Genomic DNA, 21,240 nt, shown 5'->3' with positions numbered 1-21,240 from the left:
TGTTGACTTTGGCATTAGCTATTAAGACCAAAAGCAACGCTTGTCGGTGGTTCCCTTTTTTTTCAGAGGGCCGAGAAAATGTGAACGTCGAAAAGCCAAGTTTGGTCGAATCTGAACAGTTTTGCTTACAGTTTTGCTTACAGTTTTCTTCGATTGCAGGGTCGTGATGCATCATGAGTTGCTGCCAAAAGATACAACGGTCAATAACGAATGTTACCTGCAAGTTCTGCGCAATTCGCCGGCAGCAATCCGTCACAAACGTACGGATTTGTGGGAAAACCAAAATTGGTTGTCGCGACCCTGGTCGTGGCCCACACATCGTGGTTTCTGCGCGATTTTTTTACCAAAACACCACACTAATGATGCCAAAGGCACCGTGTTCTCCAGATCTGGCCCCATGTGACTTTTTCTTTTTCCGGAAATTGAAGGGGAGCATGAAAGAACGACGATACGCAACGATGAACCAAGGCACGACCAAGCTAAACAGCTATCAAAAATTGTCTGATCACTCAAAATGGTCGAACTTTTCACCATAAGCCACTGACATGTGTAGCAACATCGAGAAAATCGGATATACGTAGCCCGCAGAAATTCAAATGTCGCGAAAAATTTTGATCAGACCTCGCATAGCACCGCTTGTGTGATCGACTAAATGAAAATAAGTGTTGTCGGTTCAGGTCAAATCATCTGGCTACGCTCTGCCGATTTATCGACGCTTTACATAGGTGCCGAAAGCTACAGTTCGAACTCTGAAAGTGCATCAAATTAAATGCAAAAGTTGCTGAATACGGCTCTGTCGGTTCTAACAGTTGAAAATAAAAATGCGAATTAGAAAATAAGTACTTTCCATGTATTTTATTTTTGAAATATAAATTCAATTATGTGCGATCAACGCAAATGCAGCATACAAAATTAAAACAATAAAAAATGTAATACAAAGAAACAGAAATAAAAAAAATAAGAATCCTTTCATCGAAGGGGTTACTATTTCTGGTGACGGTTTGATTTGTTAGCCCTCGACACTATTTCCTCCTGTTTTAGCTTAGCCTCGAATTCAGACATTAGATTTTTCATCATTATAATTTCCATATTTTCCGCAAGCAAGGTAAAAAGTTCCTTCCCACGTTTTCCATAAGCTGCAGCATTGCATAAAGAGAAGATTTGAATTATTAGAACTGCATTGTGCAAAAGAAACCGAAATGTGTAACTATATGCTTACCATGTTGATCATAGTCTACAGTATTAGTTAGATTTAGGAGTTCCCTGGATTCGTTGAAGCATTTCTCAAGCAACTCGTGTATCCGCTGATGACTGTCCACAACCTCCTCTTCCTTTTGCTGTAACTCCGATATGGCCGTATGGTGGTTATACATTTCCACTGACATTTCATGTTCCTTCAAATCGAAATAAATATCTGTGTTTGTATAGTGGCGAAAAGCGAGTATATAAGCCGAAAAATCACCGCCGCTATACTCACGTTCAGCGCCCGTACTAGTGCTAGATCATTCCGGTTCGTCAAACCACCACCATTCATATGTTCGTCGTTCTCGCTTAATTCGACACCCTCTGGACAGTTGGACGGATCGAGTGCCACAAGTTCCTTGGCACGGTGTGCATACCGAAGCGTATTTAGCGTATGTTCGCAGGAAGTCATCCCAGGCGCGATCATCGCTATCATGCATGTTTTAGTGTTCTCACCGACAAATGAATCACGCAGTACAAGCGTTAGGGTGCTACCACGGAATGGTAAGTGACTCTGACGACCTAGCGCCCGGATACACTCCTTTAGAGCGAGCAGAGATTTGTTAATGTCGGAACTCTCCGAGCGGGTCCGCGGGTCCTCGGACGAGGTGTCTGCGCCCCGCTCGTTGCCCGCCAGATCGATGAAAGAAAACTTGCCGTCGGTCTTAGTAGAACCGCGGGCACGTAACGTCAGCGAGAAAATGGCATGCGAACGGGAAGAATTCGCATTGGCCGCCGTTTGGCCAGACGTTCGTACACTGTTCCCTGCGCTAATAACAGCGAGAACATCGTCCACCGAATGTACTTCCTTTTCCATTAAACCGATTAGTTGAACTTGCCGTTTGCCATCTTCCAGAACACGAATTTTGCGTTTGTTCGACAGTAAATCAAAAACCTTTTTCAATGAAGAAGTGAAACGCAAAACAAAATGAAATCAAATGTACCTAAACATAAGCCCACTGTCCAGAGAAAAATACTTACCTTCCCACTGTAAATCTCGAAAAAGCTAGCCGAAACTGCTAAATTTTTGTGACTATACTGTGGGCTGTGCAAATATTCAAAAACGTCCTTCGCTGCCAGAGCATAGATGCCACTCTTGCTATCCTGCGTCTTGCCAGTGAAATTTCCACCCATGGTGTGCGTCTTTCCGGAACCTGTCTGACCATAAGCGAAACAGGTGGCCATACCCCCTTCAAACACGGACTGCACCAAAGGCTTGGCCGTGTAGCTGGCAATCAAGACAGGCGAGAAGAAAAAGAGAGAACGAGACAGAGATCGAAAGAGAATAGTTTACATAAAACACGTTTTACAATTCACAATTAATTATTAAATAATTGTTTAATACTGCTATCAAACTGTGAACTTTTGAACGAATGAGCTGAACGAATGAGTCATCGCTCACTTATCACTTACTTGTAAACCATTTCGTTGGCGCATGTTTCATCAAAAATGTAATCGAATCGGTACTTCTGATTATCGAGATACTTAGTCAAATCGACTTTTGTTTTGGGTTCGTGTACAATTAATGTGTTTTGGTTCGGCACGCAAATCACGTCGATTTCTTTGCGCGCCAGCTCCTTCTGACTTAGCGGACGCTTTCGGACGCACACCGTAATCTGATGATTCTCTACCGGTTGTCCGTCCGTTAGAGGTCGAAAGTCAAGCGTGTTTTGGTACTCGCGAATCATGTTCGCAAATTCCCAATTAGGATTACCACCGTCCTGGTTCATCAAAGCATTTTTCTTCTCACGCAACACCTTGAATTTGTCACGCTGTTTGATACGATTCTCCTCCATCAAGCCGACAGTCACTACGCACGATGATCGTCTAGGAATTGATCCGGCAACAGTCGTATTCAAGGCAACATTATTTTGCGCAGGAGCCTGTTGCTGTTGTTGCACCGCCACCTGCATGACACGTGCGTTAGTCTACAGAAAGAATTGACAAGAAACGGTCGAATTAAATAAACACTCATCTTATTGCTATCGCATTAAAAGGAACACACTAGTGTGTTTCCATTACCTTTACGCCTACCTTTGATTGTGTCTTACTCTCAATAGGCGGTTCTGTTTCTTTTTTACCATGTACAATCGTCAGTCGATCATTTCGATGAATATCTACGAAAAGGGTTAAACATCACACAGAAATCAGAATTCTGGAAGTAGTTGTTACAAAAATTGTTCCCAAAGCAATCATTTTTTTAACTAACTGATCAATTTTAGTACCGTTTAACAAAGTATTTCATAAACCCAGCAACAAGCTGCTATTTTTCTGGTTTAGAAAACATCTAACGAAATCAAAATTATGATGAATCAATCTTGTGATGAATCTGTCTTCTTCTTCTTCTTCTTCTTCTTCTTCTTCTTCTTCTTCTTATCCGGCTACAACCGCCGAGCGATCTTGGCCTGCGTCATGGAATACCTCCACGGCCCAATCTTTAGATGTCAACACAGTCAACCAACCCAACTTTACAGAAGTAGTAGAAAAAGTCGAATATTTTCAATATCTTGGAAGTCAAATAGCGTCGGCCGACAGAACTAAGATCGACTTAGGTGCACGGAACAAGAAGGCGAGGGCTGCCTATGCTAGTTTAAGAAATATCTGGCAATCAAAGCGCATCATCGGCCGTAGCAAGATCAGAGTTTTCAATACCAACGTGAAGTGTGTACTGTTATACGCCAGAGGAACATAATGCGTATCGGCGTAGAATGAAGCTGCAGGTATTGCTCAAACTATCTCTACGATACATAATCCGCACCTGATGATCCCATAGCTGGGTCTCGAACGCCGAACTCCACCGATGATGCCTTCAGAAATACAACCAAACCAAAGCACCAAACTGGACGTGCGGTAATGCCCGTAAATGATTTCAACTGCCTTCATGAATCGAGAAAATTACGAGAGAGTTCAACAACGTAAAGCAAACATGTCTACCCCCCTTGCCACTTTCGCTCTGTAGTACATACATCTGTTATCATTCGGGAGGCGTGTCTCTTCGTATGTGATGCCACAATCATTGAACAATGATCGCCAAGGGATCGTTTCTTGCGCGTCCGGAACCAATAACTGATTTAGTGGATATTTTCATTACATGAAATTACACTTTCGCGGCAGAGCAAAGACGAATTTTATAAAGCTTAAACGAAACTTACGCATGGCAATGTAAAACCTTAATTATCTTATCATCTTTACATCGATCGATACATCGATACAAAGACATGATACATATTTTTTGAATATTTGCTATCAACAATCAAAGTCGCTTAAACTCTATTTTAAGTTAAGTCTACTTCGTGAACACAGTTCCAAGAACTACTTCGCGATATAAACAAATGCTTCTGCCATCATTAACATTACTGTATGACCGTTGCTGATAGCCATCACCATCATATCAACTCCATAAAAAATAAATTGAACCGCATACCCATACTGGGTGGCCACACGATCCGTAAAATATAAAACGTAAAAAATTTTGTGACGTGAAATCGATCAGCTTGTGCCAAAACCTTTGTGCCTCAGCGGACTCTGTGAGACATAAAACGTAAAACGTAAAACCACCAGCGTTTGTAAACAAACACTCGGTTTTACGTTTTACGTTCAATGTTTCACAGAGTCCGCTGAAGCACAAAGGTTTGTACACAAGCTGATCGATTTCACGTCACAATTTTTTTACGTTTTATATTTTACGGATCGTGTAGCCCCACAGATATATGCATGTAAAATTTGTTTTTTTTATTTGGTTATTTAAAAAACGGGCTAAACGGCCATTGACACTTGAACTTTTATTTGAAAGGTTCATTCAACACATTTTTTACGAAATGTGAAATGTGTCAAATGTGCACCACAATTGGCTTGGCAGTAGCCCATTCGGTCGCCCTAATTTTGAATACATTTTCGATTGTATCTGGTCGGTAATAGCAATTTGCCTAACTCGGCAATCCTTCCTCGGCGACTCCTTCTTTACTTTCAAAAAACAAATGGACCGATGGTAGACCGTCGGCCAAAATTGTCACTCGTTGTGGGTACATTTGCTTCTTGCGTTGTGGGTACATTGGCTTACATGACATATGGGTTTTCCGAAACCCAAACACGACAATTCTGCTTATTAACAAACTCACCGAGGTAGAAATGAGCTCAAATGAAAAAAGGTTTTCAAATTTCGTACAGTTTGAGTTGACGACTCACCATTTGAAAATAAGTTTTTCATATTTCCCCATTTTCTGCACCCAAAACTGTATTTTATACGTAAATGTCTTGTTTAACCATCGAAAAATATTCATCTGTTTTTTTATAACCAAATGAAAACAAGAAACCTTAGATGGCCCACCCATTGATGGTTTAGATGTTTGCTAGCAGCCTTCTATGCACTTCTCCAATTTGATATATACGTATATAATATTTTATATATTACGTATATAATTTGATACATTCGTTCCGAACAAAGTGCATTCGCGGAATTCGTCACTTTTACTTTTGCATTTGAAGGAAAAGCGGTCCAAGCACATCGTTTGCTTGTGTAAGCTTGATGCACCGCACCGATGTAACCACGAACGATAGATGTAAGAGATGGTTTCTGCAATTCAAAAGAGATGATTTTGATCTGAAGGACGATCTTGGTGTAGTGAAAAGGTTTGAAAACGGGAAATTGCAAGACACAAAACAATATTATTGAGTACAACAAATATTGAGCAACAAAGAATGTATCCCAAATAGCAATTTATCATCATTTGGAAACCACGGGAAAGATCCAGAAGCTCGGAAAATCTCGGTGCAAAATAAATTTAGCGAAAGGCAAAAAAACCATTTATGAAACCTTTCTTCAATAGCACCAAAAGAAGCCGGTTTTGCCACGGATTAACACTGGGGATGAAAAATGAGTGTATAGGGTGGGATGAGAAGGGGATGATGTACCATGAACTACTATTAATAAAAACCGGGTCAAACGCCAAATACAGATTGTTACCGATAAGAAATGATAAATTTAAATTTGACATTGGTGGAAAAAACTGGAATGGTTCCGAAGACGCAGTAAAGTGATTTTACAGCAAGACAGCGCTCCGGCGCACATGTCCTCAGCACATTTACTTCCAGCCTCCTCCGAACTTTTTAAATTATTATATAATTTATTTACCGTTGCGGCTAGCGACAGGACCTACTCCTTGTACGTCCGCTCGACTGCTGATGTGACTAATCGTTGCTCGGTTTGTGTTATGCTGCTGCACGTTGTTCGATGCCATGCTAGCCTTTAGGTTCTGAAAACGGATCACAGCTTGCGTAGAGTTCTAATGGAGTGGTGAGAAACAGATCCAGAGTTGAACGCAGCAGTTTTCGGGGTTCGCAAATAATCGATGTGTGGTTGATTGTGAGGAAACGTATTGAACATCAAGATACAATAATTATTATTGCGGAACAGTTGAGGAAAAAAGCAAATAACTAAGCGAAAACGAAGTGAAATGTTTATTATAAAACAAAAAATAAAATAAAAATAATACATGTACCATAGGAATAGAAAAGTATATGAAAATATTCAATAAGTTTTCAAATATATGCGATTTCTGAAAAATTGTAGAATGTATAATCGTCTTAAATGATGAACTCGTCATACTGTTTTAGTTGGTTAATAATAGGCTCGGGTGTGCTTAAAAAGACACCCATGCAAGTAAACAATACACATGGTAAAATCTAGTAAACGTAGCTGTTGTACAAAACAAGTCTCCCAACTATTTTTTGTTCATTGTTAAGATGATTATTTCTTAAAGAAAGTCGATTAAATTACACAAACACCATAAATAAAACGAAATCAATCCGACAGAAAAATACCATTCTGATAGACAGTGCGCATGCATAGCTGTGAATGCGTAATAGTTTTGGTACAGGAAAATACTTTTCAATACTTCATAATACTTCAAAATACTTCATAACTAATAATAACGTAAAACAACACCTTTTTATCAGTCAACCTTTTAACCATTCATCCTAAATCAAACCAATCACCGATAAACTTTCAATCATGTATAATGCAACCAAGAAGTGTATTGGAAGGAAAATGACAGGGTGCATGCCATTGGCGAACAACGATGCAAATCATAGTCAAACATATTGTGTTAAAGCCTACCGTTTGCTCGGGCTGTATATCCTCTTCTTCTTCAAATGAACTTGATTGCTAGCAGGAGTTTAAATTACAAACGCGTTTTTATTTGCTCATTTTTTATGTTAGCGTTGAAATATTATATGAATGAAAAATTTAAAAAAAGAAGAGACGCAGGAAAAGATATGTTAATATTTGTAGCAAAAGATAAGATATGAGAATGTATTATTTTTTTAGAATAAGCCTAGGTTCTTTTTAGTATTTAGGTTTTTTTTGCATTACTGAAAGTACTATTCTTTTTTAATCCTTTTTCGCTTGTATCCCTAAACAAATAAGGTGCTGTTGCCAATAGTAAACATAAACATGTTATTTCTAGTAACGTTGGCCTACTCCGTATTGCACAATTCTTGTTTGCAAGTCTCAAGTGCAAGTCTAAGGATGTCTTTAAGGATGCCCTTTCCGACGCAACGAGTGAAAGCTGCTTTGGTCACCGTCATCTCTTCATCAATCATTATTTTAAATGACATTGTGCTTGGAATACGGTCAACATATTGATGGGCCAGACTTCTTAACGAAATTGATTTGAAAATACATAGGAAACTTATGTGTTCAACAATGCCACCGTGCCCCTGCTGAAAACAACGGATTAGAGACAATATAAATAAATTTAAGCTTTTCTCAGCAAGATATGCAAAAAATTGCACGGATACCAAAGGCTCAGTGATTCCAAATCAATATAACGATACTGATTAAAGACTTAAAGACGTTACCGCCTAGCAACAACCTTTCCATGTTTATCCGAAGGAACAACAGTGTAGTTGTTCCTTCATGTCAGTCCGCCATCAAATAGAACGAACTTAACTGTCACAGGCATAGTTTTTCAGCAGTTACCCACATAACTGCACGCGTTTCCGCAATGCCAGACAAAAAAAATGCATGCCAGTTGCTTTGGATTTTATTATAGTTTGTTATCTAATTAGCAGAACACGCTTACATACAGACATACATACATACATGAATGCATAGATCGAAAATAACAAAGACATAATACTAATTAAACGCAAAGAAAGTACTCTTTCGTCTTCCATCAAACTTTAGAAGAAAGAGGATACAAGGACTACGAATAAGTGGAAGAACTACCAACAAAACCACATTTCAACCACGGAAAGCCCATGCCCTTCTGTGTATTGAAGGAAATAACACGAAATGAATTGGCAATTGCAAAACAAAACGCTGTTAATTTTTGGCACATATGGACGAACTTCAATCATTCCTTCTACAGCGCGTTTTCCAGGTCTAGTGTTTCATTTTTAAAATCAACGAATGCGTTTCATGTTTGATGATTACTCCTGTCAAATCATCTTCCTTTAATGGGGTGTGTTCTGTCAACCTATTAACTATTATCTTCAGCTCTACCCGCCACTAATGGTTAAGCACTGGACCTGGACGACAGATAATCCATCGCCTGAAAAAAATACACTTTGATTCGGTGGTTCGCCCTTTCATCAATCAATCAGGTCCGGTCAAATCAACAGGATCGGAATGCAAATCAACTAAATTATGATGCAATAATTAATTAGCCGACGCTTCCGACTGGTGACGTTTGTCAATTGCCCTTCCATGAAGATATTTAGTATGATCTTTCTTGTGTCTTCACGACTTTCATGCTTTTCAATCTACGTTTACAGACTTAAATTCGATTTTCCTATTAGATGACAACCAGAAACAGGATTTTTAGCACCTTTCTCCAATTGATGCACATGTTTGCCCTTCTGAATATTGCCGTGCAACAAGAATTTTCTCTAACTATTCCAGATTTCAGTATCTGTTATAGCCATAATCGGAGTCGAGTATTCTGTTGCAAATGGCGAGTTATTCTAATGCAAACCGAAAAGTGAGTACTAGCATCACCACAATCACCTCCAAGGATCAACCCAAACGCCTCAACTTGCCATTTTAAATACTTACACGTGCTACCGGACCGGGCGTAGGCTGCTCTTTTGGCATTACCTTCTTGCCATCAATTGGTGCTGCTGATGGTGCTGCAGATACATCTGACTGGGTTGAGTGCATGGTCTGGTTTAGTTCCAGCAACGTCTCGAAATCGATTTCTTTGCCCTTGGTTTCGCCGCGCTCGTACCATTCAACAGTGACGGAACGAGTGCTCTCATGCACTCGGGAAACCATCGCTGAATGAACCCGCCCTGTTGTGAAAAAAATAACAATTACAAACTAACTTCAGAAGCAATCAATAATTTTGATTATGAAAGGATCACAGGAAAATTAAATCTATTTGGGGGGCCAGACGAAGTTTAAAAAAACGATATGACATTATTCTTTAACGTCAAATCGTTTATGAATCCGCGAATTCATACTGGAGGGCCAGACGAAGCGTAAAAAAACTATTTGACATTAATCAAATCGTTTATGAATGTGCGGATTCATATACGATTTGACATATGCGGGATCGATTTGACATTTTTACGCTCAGATTTACGGTTCGTCTGGCCCCCCAGTATGTTGAAAATAGAATAATAGGAGACAAAATCACGAATGGTAAGTTACAAAATTATTGTCAATGAATTTGACTTTGAATTAGCTTACCATTCGTGACAAGCATCACAACCACCGCAAATTTCTCGCATGCACTTTCTCTCATCGACCTAGTCAAACCAAATGCACACATGCTAGGCTGTTCAAAAAGGCTGTCTGAAATACACTTTATTATTCAGTATGGCGTTCCTGAACATCAATACACTTGTTCCTACGAGATTCCAATTTAGAAAATCCATCCCTCAAACGAGAATCTGGAAGGGGTGCAAAATACGCTTCCACAGCTGTTATGACGTCATCATTTGATGAAAAACGCTTTTCACGCATGATATTTTTAGGAAAGGAAACAGATGGAAGTCACCAAGGGCCAAATCTAGTGAATACGGCGGATGCACCAACAATTCGAACTTTAGTTCATGGATTTTTGCCATTTCCAAAATACTCTTGTAACCGATATAATGACCTAGAGAATGATACCATCTCCTGCTCAGTCAATCTTCGAAATCAATCAATCAAAGCATATTCTGCAGAATGCAAGTACATAATCATCCCAATTATAGAAAAAATCACAACCATCGACATCCATCATATCCTTTTGAACACTATTGGCAACTTTGAACTATCATCCAGCTGTGGAATTCCTAATAAGAACTTTCCAGGACTATTTCCCCTAACGTATGTAAATCGTCAGTTACAGGGTGTTCCATTACGATCCAATGGTTGAAATGTCAAATAACTCCGCCATTTTTAGTCGACTTTGACAAATCAGTCAAATTTTGAAACGTCAAAATATGCCATTTTATTCATAGATCAATATAAGGTAAAACAGCGGACTGAAATTGTAGCGCTCCGCATTGAAAATAATCATTTTATTGGGACAACTGTGATAACTGTGGGTGCTTTTTGTTGCCGAATTTCTTCTGACTTCTTTCAGTAGGGCTATTTGAAGGGTAAGGTTTATGCCAGCCAACCGAAGTCCATTGAAGAACTGAAAGCTAGCACCACAGCGGAAATTGCTGCTATTACGTTGTCTATTACCGAAATGTTGTCAAAAACAATGAAAAATGCCCAAAAAGATTGCTTTTTGTGTGTCTGATAGAGGCTGTCATTTGATCGATATTGTATTTTGGGGGAATTGCTAATAAACGGCATTCTAAACAAGTCTTGTTTATTTGTCAAAATCGATTTACAAATAGCGGAGTTATTCAACATTTAAATAACTGGATCGTGATGGAACACCATGTATATGTGAGCAAACCGCTAATATCAGACGAAATACAACATTTTCCAGTAAATCTAATTTCCCTACAATTGGATGGAGTACTGAATAACAATATCAAATGGGCACAATTGTTAATATTCGGAGAAATGACGAATATCTCCGTGAATGGTGTTATCCTCGCCCTATTGGTCATGTGCCGTCAAAGGAAGATCACCATCGACGTCCATGCTGAGCCACAACTTCCAATGTGAACAATAGTACCGAAGCCTGCACTCTTGACGACCAGCACACCCAGTGAACCAACACTTCGTGACATCTTTCGGAAGGAACCTCAGTTTTAAGAAGACGAGTTAGCAACGTCCACCGCGAACCTGCTGGGTTGCCATAATCTTCCCCGCGAGTTAGCGACGCTCCAACATAAACATTCTGGCGCAGCAACGATCCGATTGCAGCGATTTATTTGCACACCGACGAGCCTCGCAAGAACGACCTGCATAAGCCCGACACACTACTAACTCTTAAAATTACTATAAAAAAGGGTACGTCAAGAGATTTTTGACGTTGACCAAATTCGTTAGCGAAATTTCAAGAACTGTTCCGTCCTCACCAACATAACTGTGTGGTGTATTTTAAATATGTGGTGTATACCAGCAGTTCGTGAAAAAGGCTTGGAACTGCGTGAACGAAGGTAGCCTTAAAAAAAACTATCGACAGGACTTGTATACCGCGAGTTTGATTTAAAGCAATCAATTTGTGCATCACTCTATTCTAATCCTCTATCAAACTGCTGTTCGTGGGAAAATATTGAATAGCCGAAAAGGGAATGTATGACTAAATAGTTAAACATTTTTTTTAAGATTTTTTTTTTCAATTAACTCACCATCGCTGCGCATTATATTGACGATGCTTCCAGATTCGAAACCCTCCATTCTGATAGTTACTTGCAAGGAATGTTACCTGTACGTTGACTTCGTTGGTTTTCAATAGAATCAGGTGTTTAAATTGTTCGCTGCACGCATAAATTATAACACAAAAAAATAAATAATACACACGTAATTCACACACACAGCCGTAACTCACATCCACAGAAATAATTCTCACACAATCCACGAGGCAATGCCTATCACAATCAGAAACGTGAAATATAGGATACGTCGTGTATCGGATATTGCTCAATTCGCTCACAGCTGTTCACATTTAAATTTGGCTAGCTAAGGGTCGTGACGATGGCCCTCTTCGAGTGTTTTGTTCAAGACACACCGTATGAGATTGTCGTGCTGTTATTCTTAATTGCTATTTGAACACGAAGGCATTAGTTTCGTGTTCTAATCCTCACAACCTTCTACTCGACAAGTCTTAATTCACAGAACCGCACAAGACCACACACGCCTATAATTGTTAGATGTTTACTTTTTCGATTTGTTATTGAACATACATACACACATCCACACACACATAGGCACGCGATGTGGCAGAAATAATAATCAAACGAAAGCGCACCGTCTTCGTCCCCTTGCAAAGCTTGAAAAACTTTGCTCGTATCGTCGCTATGGTGCTACAAGAGCGTGGTGGTGGTAATAACGAAAAAAAACTAAAGCTTGGATAACTTTCATGTACCCTAAGTTGATAGAGAATAGCCGTCAGAAGGTTCACTTTAAATTGAATTGAAGGTTGCGGACTGCGCTGGAGAACAGTTTCTGAAATGTAAAACATAGAACATATGCTTAGAAAGAGATCACTCGCTGTTGTGGATCATATCGTGCGAGTAAGCAAAGATATTTGCACAAATGGCTGCGATTCTAGAGCGACGCTACATCTGTCCACCATTTTCAAATGTTCCTAATATGGCGTGTGTATTTTAGTCAAATTGATTTCAAAGTGACTCAACGCCAGATGGTGCTGGTATCCAACGAAATGGTGCTCTAAATTCATCGTTTGGATGAGGACGTTGAAATGTGTAATTAATATAACGGTACAGTGCTAACGGCTCAGGAGAAACAGAGAAGCGTCTACTCATAATTGAAATAATTCAATTAGAAATGAAGATACGGTTGCACAATACCATATTCCATATTCTGTGTATTCTGCATGAGTTGAAATGCCAGTAAGTATTGTATGATACAATGCAGATTACAAACTCCAACCTGGGCTTGATATGTTTATACAAACGAATGAAATTTTTAAGTATTTTACAGCTTGTTGCAATATCTGATGAAAAATACACATTGTTTATGTATTGACATAACTATTTCCACTGGATCAGCACAACTACTTTATGTTTTCTTCCTAAATTGTACATTCATACAAGTACATTTGCGCTGTAAACATGATATCGAGAACTGTGACAGCTTCTTGCAGCCGTCAAGGTACACGCGGGTTCATGAAAACGGAATATAGAACAAGCCAAGATACGATGGAAATGCACAAAATTGGGTTTAATATACGCTTCTCTGGTTTTACTCTTCTGATTTATGAATACAGCACTGCGTATCCGGTGTTTAATGCTGAATGCAGCTGCAGCTGCAGCTGCAGCTTTGCAAGCAAGCAACAAAACGCAATGTATGCTTATGAGCAGCGGATTATCCGGATGCTTCCAAGAATTCGAAGAGGCAGCAACAACTGCACCATATGCCTATATTGTACCATATAAACGATGACGAATGCTTTACAACGCTCTACAACACGAACAAAATACCGGCATATTATGCAATTTAATTGGTCATGTATAAATATTTTAATCATTTTACAACCTTATTTCACAAAAACGTTTTTTGTATCTCTGAAATTCACATAACATCCAGGATATTGAATAATTTGACGTACAGCGCGTTGAAATATGTTCTTTTTTCAACAAACGAAAGCGTAGCCAAAGCGCAGCCCCACCAAAGAATCGCATCACTTTCAACACACAATAAGGATTTTAACTTTTCTATCACTCTGAGGAAAGTGTAAATGATACACTTACCTGGTCGCGACCACGAAGTCAGCAGTGTGCCTTCGAAGAAAGCGTTTTTGTGCGAAATAATATCTGCACAAAATCTTTTCCAAACATGTGCCAAAGCAGCTCTTACCAGTTGGAGGTTTAGAGAGAGACTGCAGCTGCCCGCGTACACTCATAACCTTCAATTACATCGTTCGAAAACACAAAACCCTGATTGGATAAAAAAACAACAAGCGCTGGTCTTGACGCGCTGATTGGTTGAAAACTCTATACAAAACATAAGGGCAAATGTCACAAATACGCTACACCCTGATTTGTTGAATCATTGTGATGCTATAACGAGGGATGTTCGAAAACTTACCGGTGAGAACTTTTCTTTGACAGCTGCGATCTCATCGTTGTTTTGTATGGCACGATCGCTCCCGCTTTTGTGTTTTGCACTGCTCGCCATGAGCTTCCATGGAAACATGCTCTCTTGCTTCTATGTTTGTTCCCGATGACTCGCTATTCGCTCTCGCACGAGCGCTCTCCACGTATGCCGCACATACAAACTCAGATGGTACGTTTTTCAATGGCGCATTCAACTTTGCCTCCAATGAGGGTACCGATCGCTTTGAAATTTCGAGCAGGACACGGGCACATGTTCGTTTGCTGCTAGTCCTGCTGATTTTTGTAACCGTTGGGACCAACGGTTGCTGAGGCCTTGAGCGCTCTGCAGACAGCGAACGGAAATTTGGGAGCGACACGAAGCTTCTTCGACGCGTTCACACCAATGTGCTGAATTTGGGAACGTCAAGAGAAAAGTATTTCGCCCTGTCGTTCGGGGGAAAACATTGAGACACCTTGTGTATTTTTAAACTAATCGAAGACTACTCAATTGAGATTTTTTGTATCACAAGCAATTTTAACTTAATTATTACTTGTAATTCAAACACAAATTCATCATAAAACTGTTTTAATTCTCGCATCAAAACTAAATGGATCTTGAACTTGCAAATATAAACACAAATAATCTGTCAAAAAACAAAACAGCTCGAAATATTTCGCCCCGTCCACCACACCTCTAACTACTCTACTCTAACCTGACAAATATGCGAACGCAAGGCTGTCTATTTTATCAATTTTGCTTTCGACGGAGTAACTTGACGCCGTTGCCGGTGTGAAGTGTCCCATACAATCCAATGCAAGACAACGCGTGTTGACGTTCCGAAATTTCATTTCCGAAACGAACTTCGGATGAGTGCTGAGACCTTTAACGTGTAGAGCGGGCTTAACAACCTTGGCATCTGTCAAATGTGATGATATAAATAAAGACGCACCGACTGTTTGAATTAGTCGGCTAACACCACCCGTTCAGTTTTAACCATTCAACAATTTTCGCCTTTAACAAAGAAAAACTGTACAATGTGCCAAATTTTCTTTTTGTTTACTACTATTGTTAACACCCTGTAACTCACAAAAGAATGGAACAAACAAAAAACAGTGGGAGTGTGGTTTAAGTGTGAAGTGTCAGCTTTAAAACGAGCATACATTTGAAACTGTACGATACTTCACGAGATATCGATCACAGAAGGCATCTACCAAAGAAATAATGGGTTACTTTTTAGCCAGCCTTGTATTAAATACGTATGGCTAAAATTTTCTCTGATCCCTGAATGAACGATCCCCAAAAATAAGCACAAAACATATTTACACGGTTTAATCGATGTTTCACACTTTATTTTGAATGACTAAAATAATCAAACGGGGGGGGGCAGACGAACCGTAAATCCGAGTGTAAAAATGTCAAATCGATCCCGCATATGTCAAATCGTATATGAATCCGCACATTCATAAACGTTTTGATTAATGTCAAATCGTTTTTTTACGCTTCGTTTGGCCCCCCAGTAAGATTTATGCCAGCCAACCGAAGACCATTGAAGAACTGAAAGCTAACATCATAGTGAAAATTGCTGCTATTATGCCCGAAATGTTGTTTAATACAATGAAAACTGCCCAAAAACAACGAAAAATGCCCGCTATTTGTGTGTCTAATGAAGGAGGTCATTTAACCGATATTGTATTCTAAGTATATTTTTAATTCACTTCATTGTATACCCTAAATAAATCTTGTTCATTTGTCGAAATTGTCCGAAAAATGGAAGAGTTATTGAACATTTAAATAGGTACCATAACTATGGCGCACCGTGTATTTAAGCCATGATATCCGAAATAATTTTTTGGAACTATTTTTTTAACGAATTTAACTTTTTCCACCATAGTAGCGATTATGATTAATAATAGAAACCTGTTTAATACTTATCTTCAAAACTGGGGAGTACCAGTTTGATAAGAGAAATAAAATGAATGAAATGCTGTAAATGAAGAACATTGTACAGACTCGTAGCAGATGACCAACAGTAGGTTGAGGCGATAGAGGATACATAATAAGTACAGAGCGCCAATCAGACCATGATGCTGGGACCGAGGTTATCTTTTCGACGCTTCCTTGATTTATGGGCTGAAAGCGATTCCTGACCGCTGTCCGTGTTCGAATCACTATCACTTCCATCACTGCTTGAACTAGAAGATGAAGAGCTAGAGTTGCTTGAGCTATCGGACGCCACACCTGTACCCTGATGAAGATCTGTTTCTGATGCTATCATCGCCAGTTCCGGTTCAAACGATTGCAGTACCTTGTACCATTTGTTTGACAACTTGGGCCTACCACGCACCGTTTTATGCCAAACTATGGGAAAGTTGGTACGACTGCAAAAATTTTGTGTCACCGCAACGGTATCGTCTAGGTTGAGGACGACATGCCACCAACCACCAGGCACGAACACTGTTTCACCCGGTTTTTGAAGAATCTCTAACTAAAAGGCACAACAAACACAGCAGAATGTTAGATAAGGCAATTTTGCCAATATGATGGAGAGCAGCTACCAACCGGTTTGCAGTCACTTGGCCAGTCGATTTGCTTCGTGCGGGGATATATCATGCTGAACCAGGTGATAGCTTCATCACGTTGCTTTCCTCCTATGTTACCAGTAACCTTGAGCAGCTCTTTCGGTGTGTGTGTAGGAAACAGACACCAACGCTTGTGGCCTCGTACGAGCGCGTTCCAGGCACTGGTGCCTAGAGGATCGATATGAATCCCAGTACCGGAGCGTGCCGGTCCCATCACAAACCACCGATAAGGTGGGCGGCGTTCTTCGCCAGCATGCTTGAACAGATCGTCCCTAAAATAAACTGGCACGTCGTAATCTTCAAGCAGTTTGCAGCGCCTGTGATGCTGCGAAAAAAAAACAACGATTAGCATAATGATGTCGCCATACTTTAAAAATCTCGATAGTGTTTCATTTTCTTACATCACCGAAACTGCTGTCGAATATGTACAACGGACTGTCATCCGTCGTCGTGCGCATGTACTCAACATAGTATTTAATTTTCATTTTCACGCTGTAACCGTCGTTATCTTCGCCGCACTTGAACTTTTGATTGCGATACTTTTTGGTTAGTCGTTCCAGTGTCCACTTTTGTTCAGCCTTCCATCCCTTCTGCATGCCTTCTATTACAACAGGTTTATACGTACGCTCGTAGCGCTCGATGAACTGTTCCGGGCTCACCTTGGCAACATCAATGCGCTCGACATTATCGTCGAAGTTACGATACAATTCAAACTTCTGATGGTATTCTAATTGTACCCACGCCGATTTTGCATAAAGTTCTGGATCGAAGCACCACACCCCAAAAGAAATAAAAGAAAGCGATTAACTTATATTTGTTGGCACTGTGCGAGGTAGTACAAAGAATCGCAAAACATATTTAAATTTCCACAGGAAAAACAAAAAATACTGTATCAAACACACGAAAGTTTTTTCTCATCAACATTTACTTCAAAACATTAGCAACATGTTAGGTCTGGGCTTTGTGATGGATGGTCGAGAACTTCAAAATCGTCATTTTCGAGACAATGCATGAGTACTTGTGCCTTTTATCATGAAGATTTGGTTTTCAAGAGTACACTGAAGGGTTGCGTCTTTGTTATTTGCTTCTTAGCGTTAGTTTTGCACATTTATCGAATCTTACAAACGACTCATTAGAAGAGCGCTTTTTGCCCAGCAAATTGGGTGTGTTGAAACATGTGTATGATAAAATAGTTCTTGAATCTCAAACTAACTTGCCACATTTAAACAAAAGTGGTAAGAACTGAAAATGCATGATTTGTTTTGGAATTTATGTAAATGCTTTGATGAGATAAACTTTGTTTTGTGGCCCACTGTACTATGGTGTTCATTGAGTTTAGTGTGTCGATAAGAAAAACACACTTTTATGGTTTGGAATACACTTTATTATTCAGTATGGCCTTTCTGAACATCAACACTTGTCCCAAAGAAACTCCAATTTATAAATTCCATCCCTGAGCTCAGAATCTGGAAGGGCTTCAAAATACGCTTCTGTAACTGTTATGGCGTCATCATTTGATGAAAAACACTTTCCACGCATCATTTTTTTTGGGTCTGAAAACATATGAAAGTCGCTAGGGGCCAAATCTGGTAAATACGGTGGATACTCGAACAATTCCAACGTTTGTTAAATTCATGGATTTTTGCCGTTTTCAAAATGGACTTGTGACAAGGTGCATTGCCCTGACGAAACAGGATGTTTTTCTTCTGCAAACCGGGTCTTTTTTCACGAATTTTCTCTTTCAGTTGGTCTAAAAAGCTACAATAATGGAAATTTATTGTTTTACCCGTTTGCAAGTAATCCGCTAACAAAATTTCATTCGCATCGCGAAAAACTGATGCTAACGCTAACCCTAACCCCGTTTGAGATTTCTGGACACGAACTCGTTTGTCGAGCCGAGGAACCAGGTTCACACCACTCCTTAACCTCTTGTTTTGATTCAGGATCATGGTGATAAATCCAAGTCTCATCCATAGTGATGATTCAATGCACAAAACCCACTTTGTCCTTTCGAAAAAACTCCAAATGTTGTCAAGAAACTTGCATTCGAATGCGTTTTTGTTTCATTTTTAGCGAATGCGCCAAATGGTGCACACAGCTTTCTGAAATCCAATACTTCAGTCAAAATATTGGTTGTACTGCTCAATGAGATGCCTAGGCCTTATACTTAATCTCTTTCAGTGATTCGACGATTTTCCCTGTTTGCTTTAGATTTCAGAAATTGTGTTAGCTTTTGACGTTTTTGACGTGGATCGTCTTAAAGGATAGTACGACCACGTTTAAACTCAGAAACCCCTTTTTAATGTACTAATTAAAGGCGAAGATTCCTTATACACTACTTCTTCAACATTCGTCCATAAATTTCCTTTTACTTTTAAACCTTCCCAAAATAAAAATACAATCACTGCACGATTGTTTTTATTGCTTATGCAATTTGAACGAACTAAAATGGCACGACTATGTAACGCTCCAACTTTATGCATGCAAAGTGCGGCAGTGCTTTAAGACAACTGACTTTAAGACAACTTATGCTGAAACAATTTCTACACAGCTGTATTGACTTACCTGGTCTAGCTTTACGTTTTACTTCACGGACACGCTTCCGTGTTCGATGAGATAATTTTACAGGTTCAGCCATTTAACCACTATCAGCCGTAATGACAGGATTACTGAACGATTCAGAACAGACGCATCAACAAAGACGAACTAAAATGAACTAGAAAAAAACTTTTCTTAATTTTAGAGGAACGGACTGGGCCATATTTATTTCTACAACTGTTAAGGTTAATATTAAGGGTAAGCACTTTTATTCTTGCTACCCTTCTAACGCACCAACCGCAGTAATACACATTCCATTTTTCTAGCGTTCATCAGGCATGAACATAACCCGAAATTTGTATTCGTTCTTTCTTGATTTGGTTAAACACGCGGCTTGTTAGTGATAAAGATTAACATATAAAGCAAATAAAAGTGTGACGTACAAGGAAATCCAAAATGGTCGAAGGAAATGAAAATAAGAAACCAATGCTACGTAAAAGAGAGCCTAGCCGTTCTGGTTCACGTACGAGCACCAAAGAAGCGAGCTCGCACGAATACACGAAATTACTCTATGCTTCGCTGCAATGTAACATTTTCAGACAAGTGTCGAAAATTTTATACTGTCGTCAATTCGCTCGCTACCTTGTTCAATTGTTCTTCAATCACTGTGAAAAATAGCTAAGAAATTACCGAATGTTGTGAAAGTGGTGTTGTTGTTTGTTGTCGTTAAAAATATTCCAAATGTTGACTATTATGGAGACGTTTCGGGATCAATTGAACACTTCCGTACCGGGTAGTTAAATGTGTCTCGATTTAGCAAAAGTCCGAATGATTAGATATCACTACGAAAAGATTGACAAATGGTAAAAACTGTTTACAACACCCTAAAACAAAAAAGGAAATATTGGCTTCAACAACTAGAACACACGCTATGGCGGAGCATACTGCTGGGAAAGGCTCTTTTAAGGATGGACAGTCTATATCAACAGAATATTCTCAACCAATCAGAGGGCGGCATTCATCGCGCTTGACATTAACCTGACGTGCTACATCAAAACTTCATTTCGGAGTTTTGATCGAAAATGATTTCGCAGAGATTTTTTGAAAATGCACTATGGCAGTGATGTTTTGTTGTTGTTTCGGTAGCGATGGCGATCTTGAGAAAAAGATCCAAAACATAATTTCCTTGCAAATTCTAATATACTAAAATTTTGGATATGATTTGTTGATTTTTTCAAACGTGCTAGACTAAATTGGCGACCGCATGAATGCAATAAAAAATAATTCATACCGAGTCCAGTTGGTGCTTAATACGATTCAGTCTGTTCTAATAATAATAATGAATAATAAGTGAAATCAATCATTCTCGTCGAAGATTGCCACTAGAAACTCACTCGCAAGAGATAATCTGTTTGACAGTTTGAGCGAATATCAACATTATATCGGTGTGATTTTTGACAGAACTATATGTACGAGCGGCGATACTTTTGTTTTACATTTTCTCGATGCGGGAAACATCCTGTTTCTCCCCCCAGCCAGGGGCCTATCTGGCATTGCAGGGGGGCAGGAGCGCGATGAATCATCGCCCTTTATTTGGTATTTACATAGTACATATTTACATACAGTTCTATACTAATACCAGGCACGTTCGAAAGCCGCGGATATAGGCGTGTAAACAGCCTCACTCCGCTACATGGAGCTGTCAGT

The 21,240-nt window shown here is 39.5% G+C and overlaps 2 protein-coding genes across 6 annotated transcripts; both read right to left on the bottom strand.

Moving 5' to 3' along the window:
* Positions 1-409: 409 nt before the first annotated feature.
* On the bottom strand, positions 410-12,652 carry LOC128274799 (kinesin-like protein KIF2A). Of its 2 annotated transcripts, none has more exons than XM_053013114.1 (11): positions 12,186-12,652; positions 11,986-12,114; positions 9,299-9,534; positions 7,358-7,405; positions 6,374-6,524; positions 3,265-3,359; positions 2,656-3,170; positions 2,224-2,470; positions 1,478-2,137; positions 1,220-1,394; positions 410-1,136 (listed from the first exon to the last, which is right to left on the bottom strand). In XM_053013114.1, the coding sequence occupies exons 2-11, from the start codon at positions 12,032-12,034 to the stop codon at positions 985-987; spliced, it is 2,328 nt and encodes a 775-aa protein (XP_052869074.1). In that variant the 5' UTR covers positions 12,035-12,114; positions 12,186-12,652; the 3' UTR covers positions 410-984. The 2 variants fall into 2 exon arrangements, with proteins under 2 accessions (XP_052869074.1, XP_052869081.1); XM_053013121.1 differs by having other exon boundaries at positions 3,277-3,359.
* Positions 12,653-15,766: 3,114 nt separating this feature from the next.
* Positions 15,767-20,472, bottom strand: LOC128272140 (bifunctional arginine demethylase and lysyl-hydroxylase PSR). Of its 4 annotated transcripts, none has more exons than XM_053009901.1 (5): positions 20,224-20,472; positions 19,561-19,722; positions 17,397-17,755; positions 16,976-17,320; positions 15,767-16,901 (listed from the first exon to the last, which is right to left on the bottom strand). In XM_053009901.1, exons 2-5 carry the CDS (start codon positions 19,631-19,633, stop codon positions 16,491-16,493), a joined length of 1,188 nt encoding a protein of 395 aa, XP_052865861.1. In that variant the 5' UTR covers positions 19,634-19,722; positions 20,224-20,472; the 3' UTR covers positions 15,767-16,490. The 4 variants fall into 4 exon arrangements, with proteins under 4 accessions (XP_052865861.1, XP_052865853.1, XP_052865877.1 ...); XM_053009893.1 differs by having other exon boundaries at positions 19,561-19,711; XM_053009917.1 differs by having other exon boundaries at positions 19,561-19,701.
* Positions 20,473-21,240: the final 768 nt, after the last annotated feature.

Source organism: Anopheles cruzii, chromosome X, assembly GCF_943734635.1.
Source record: "Anopheles cruzii chromosome X, idAnoCruzAS_RS32_06, whole genome shotgun sequence".
Taxonomy (NCBI): domain Eukaryota; kingdom Metazoa; phylum Arthropoda; class Insecta; order Diptera; family Culicidae; genus Anopheles; species Anopheles cruzii.
Note: the sequence above shows the minus strand (reverse complement) of the source record. Positions and strands in the feature narration are given on the sequence as shown.

Coding starts and splice junctions, on each gene's coding strand:
- LOC128274799 (XM_053013114.1), bottom strand. CDS start 12,034: ATGGAGGGTTTCGAATCTGGAAGCATCGTCAATATAATGCGCAGCGAT. Junction 3,360..6,373: donor TCCTGTCGCTAGCCGCAACG/GTAAATAAATTA, acceptor CCCTTTTCGTAG/ATATTCATCGAAATGATCGA. Junction 2,138..2,223: donor TCGAGATTTACAGTGGGAAG/GTAAGTATTTTT, acceptor TCATTGAAAAAG/GTTTTTGATTTACTGTCGAA.
- LOC128272140 (XM_053009901.1), bottom strand. CDS start 19,633: ATGGCTGAACCTGTAAAATTATCTCATCGAACACGGAAGCGTGTCCGT. Junction 17,321..17,396: donor TCGACAGCAGTTTCGGTGAT/GTAAGAAAATGA, acceptor TTTTTTTCGCAG/CATCACAGGCGCTGCAAACT. Junction 16,902..16,975: donor GGCCAAGTGACTGCAAACCG/GTTGGTAGCTGC, acceptor TGTGCCTTTTAG/TTAGAGATTCTTCAAAAACC.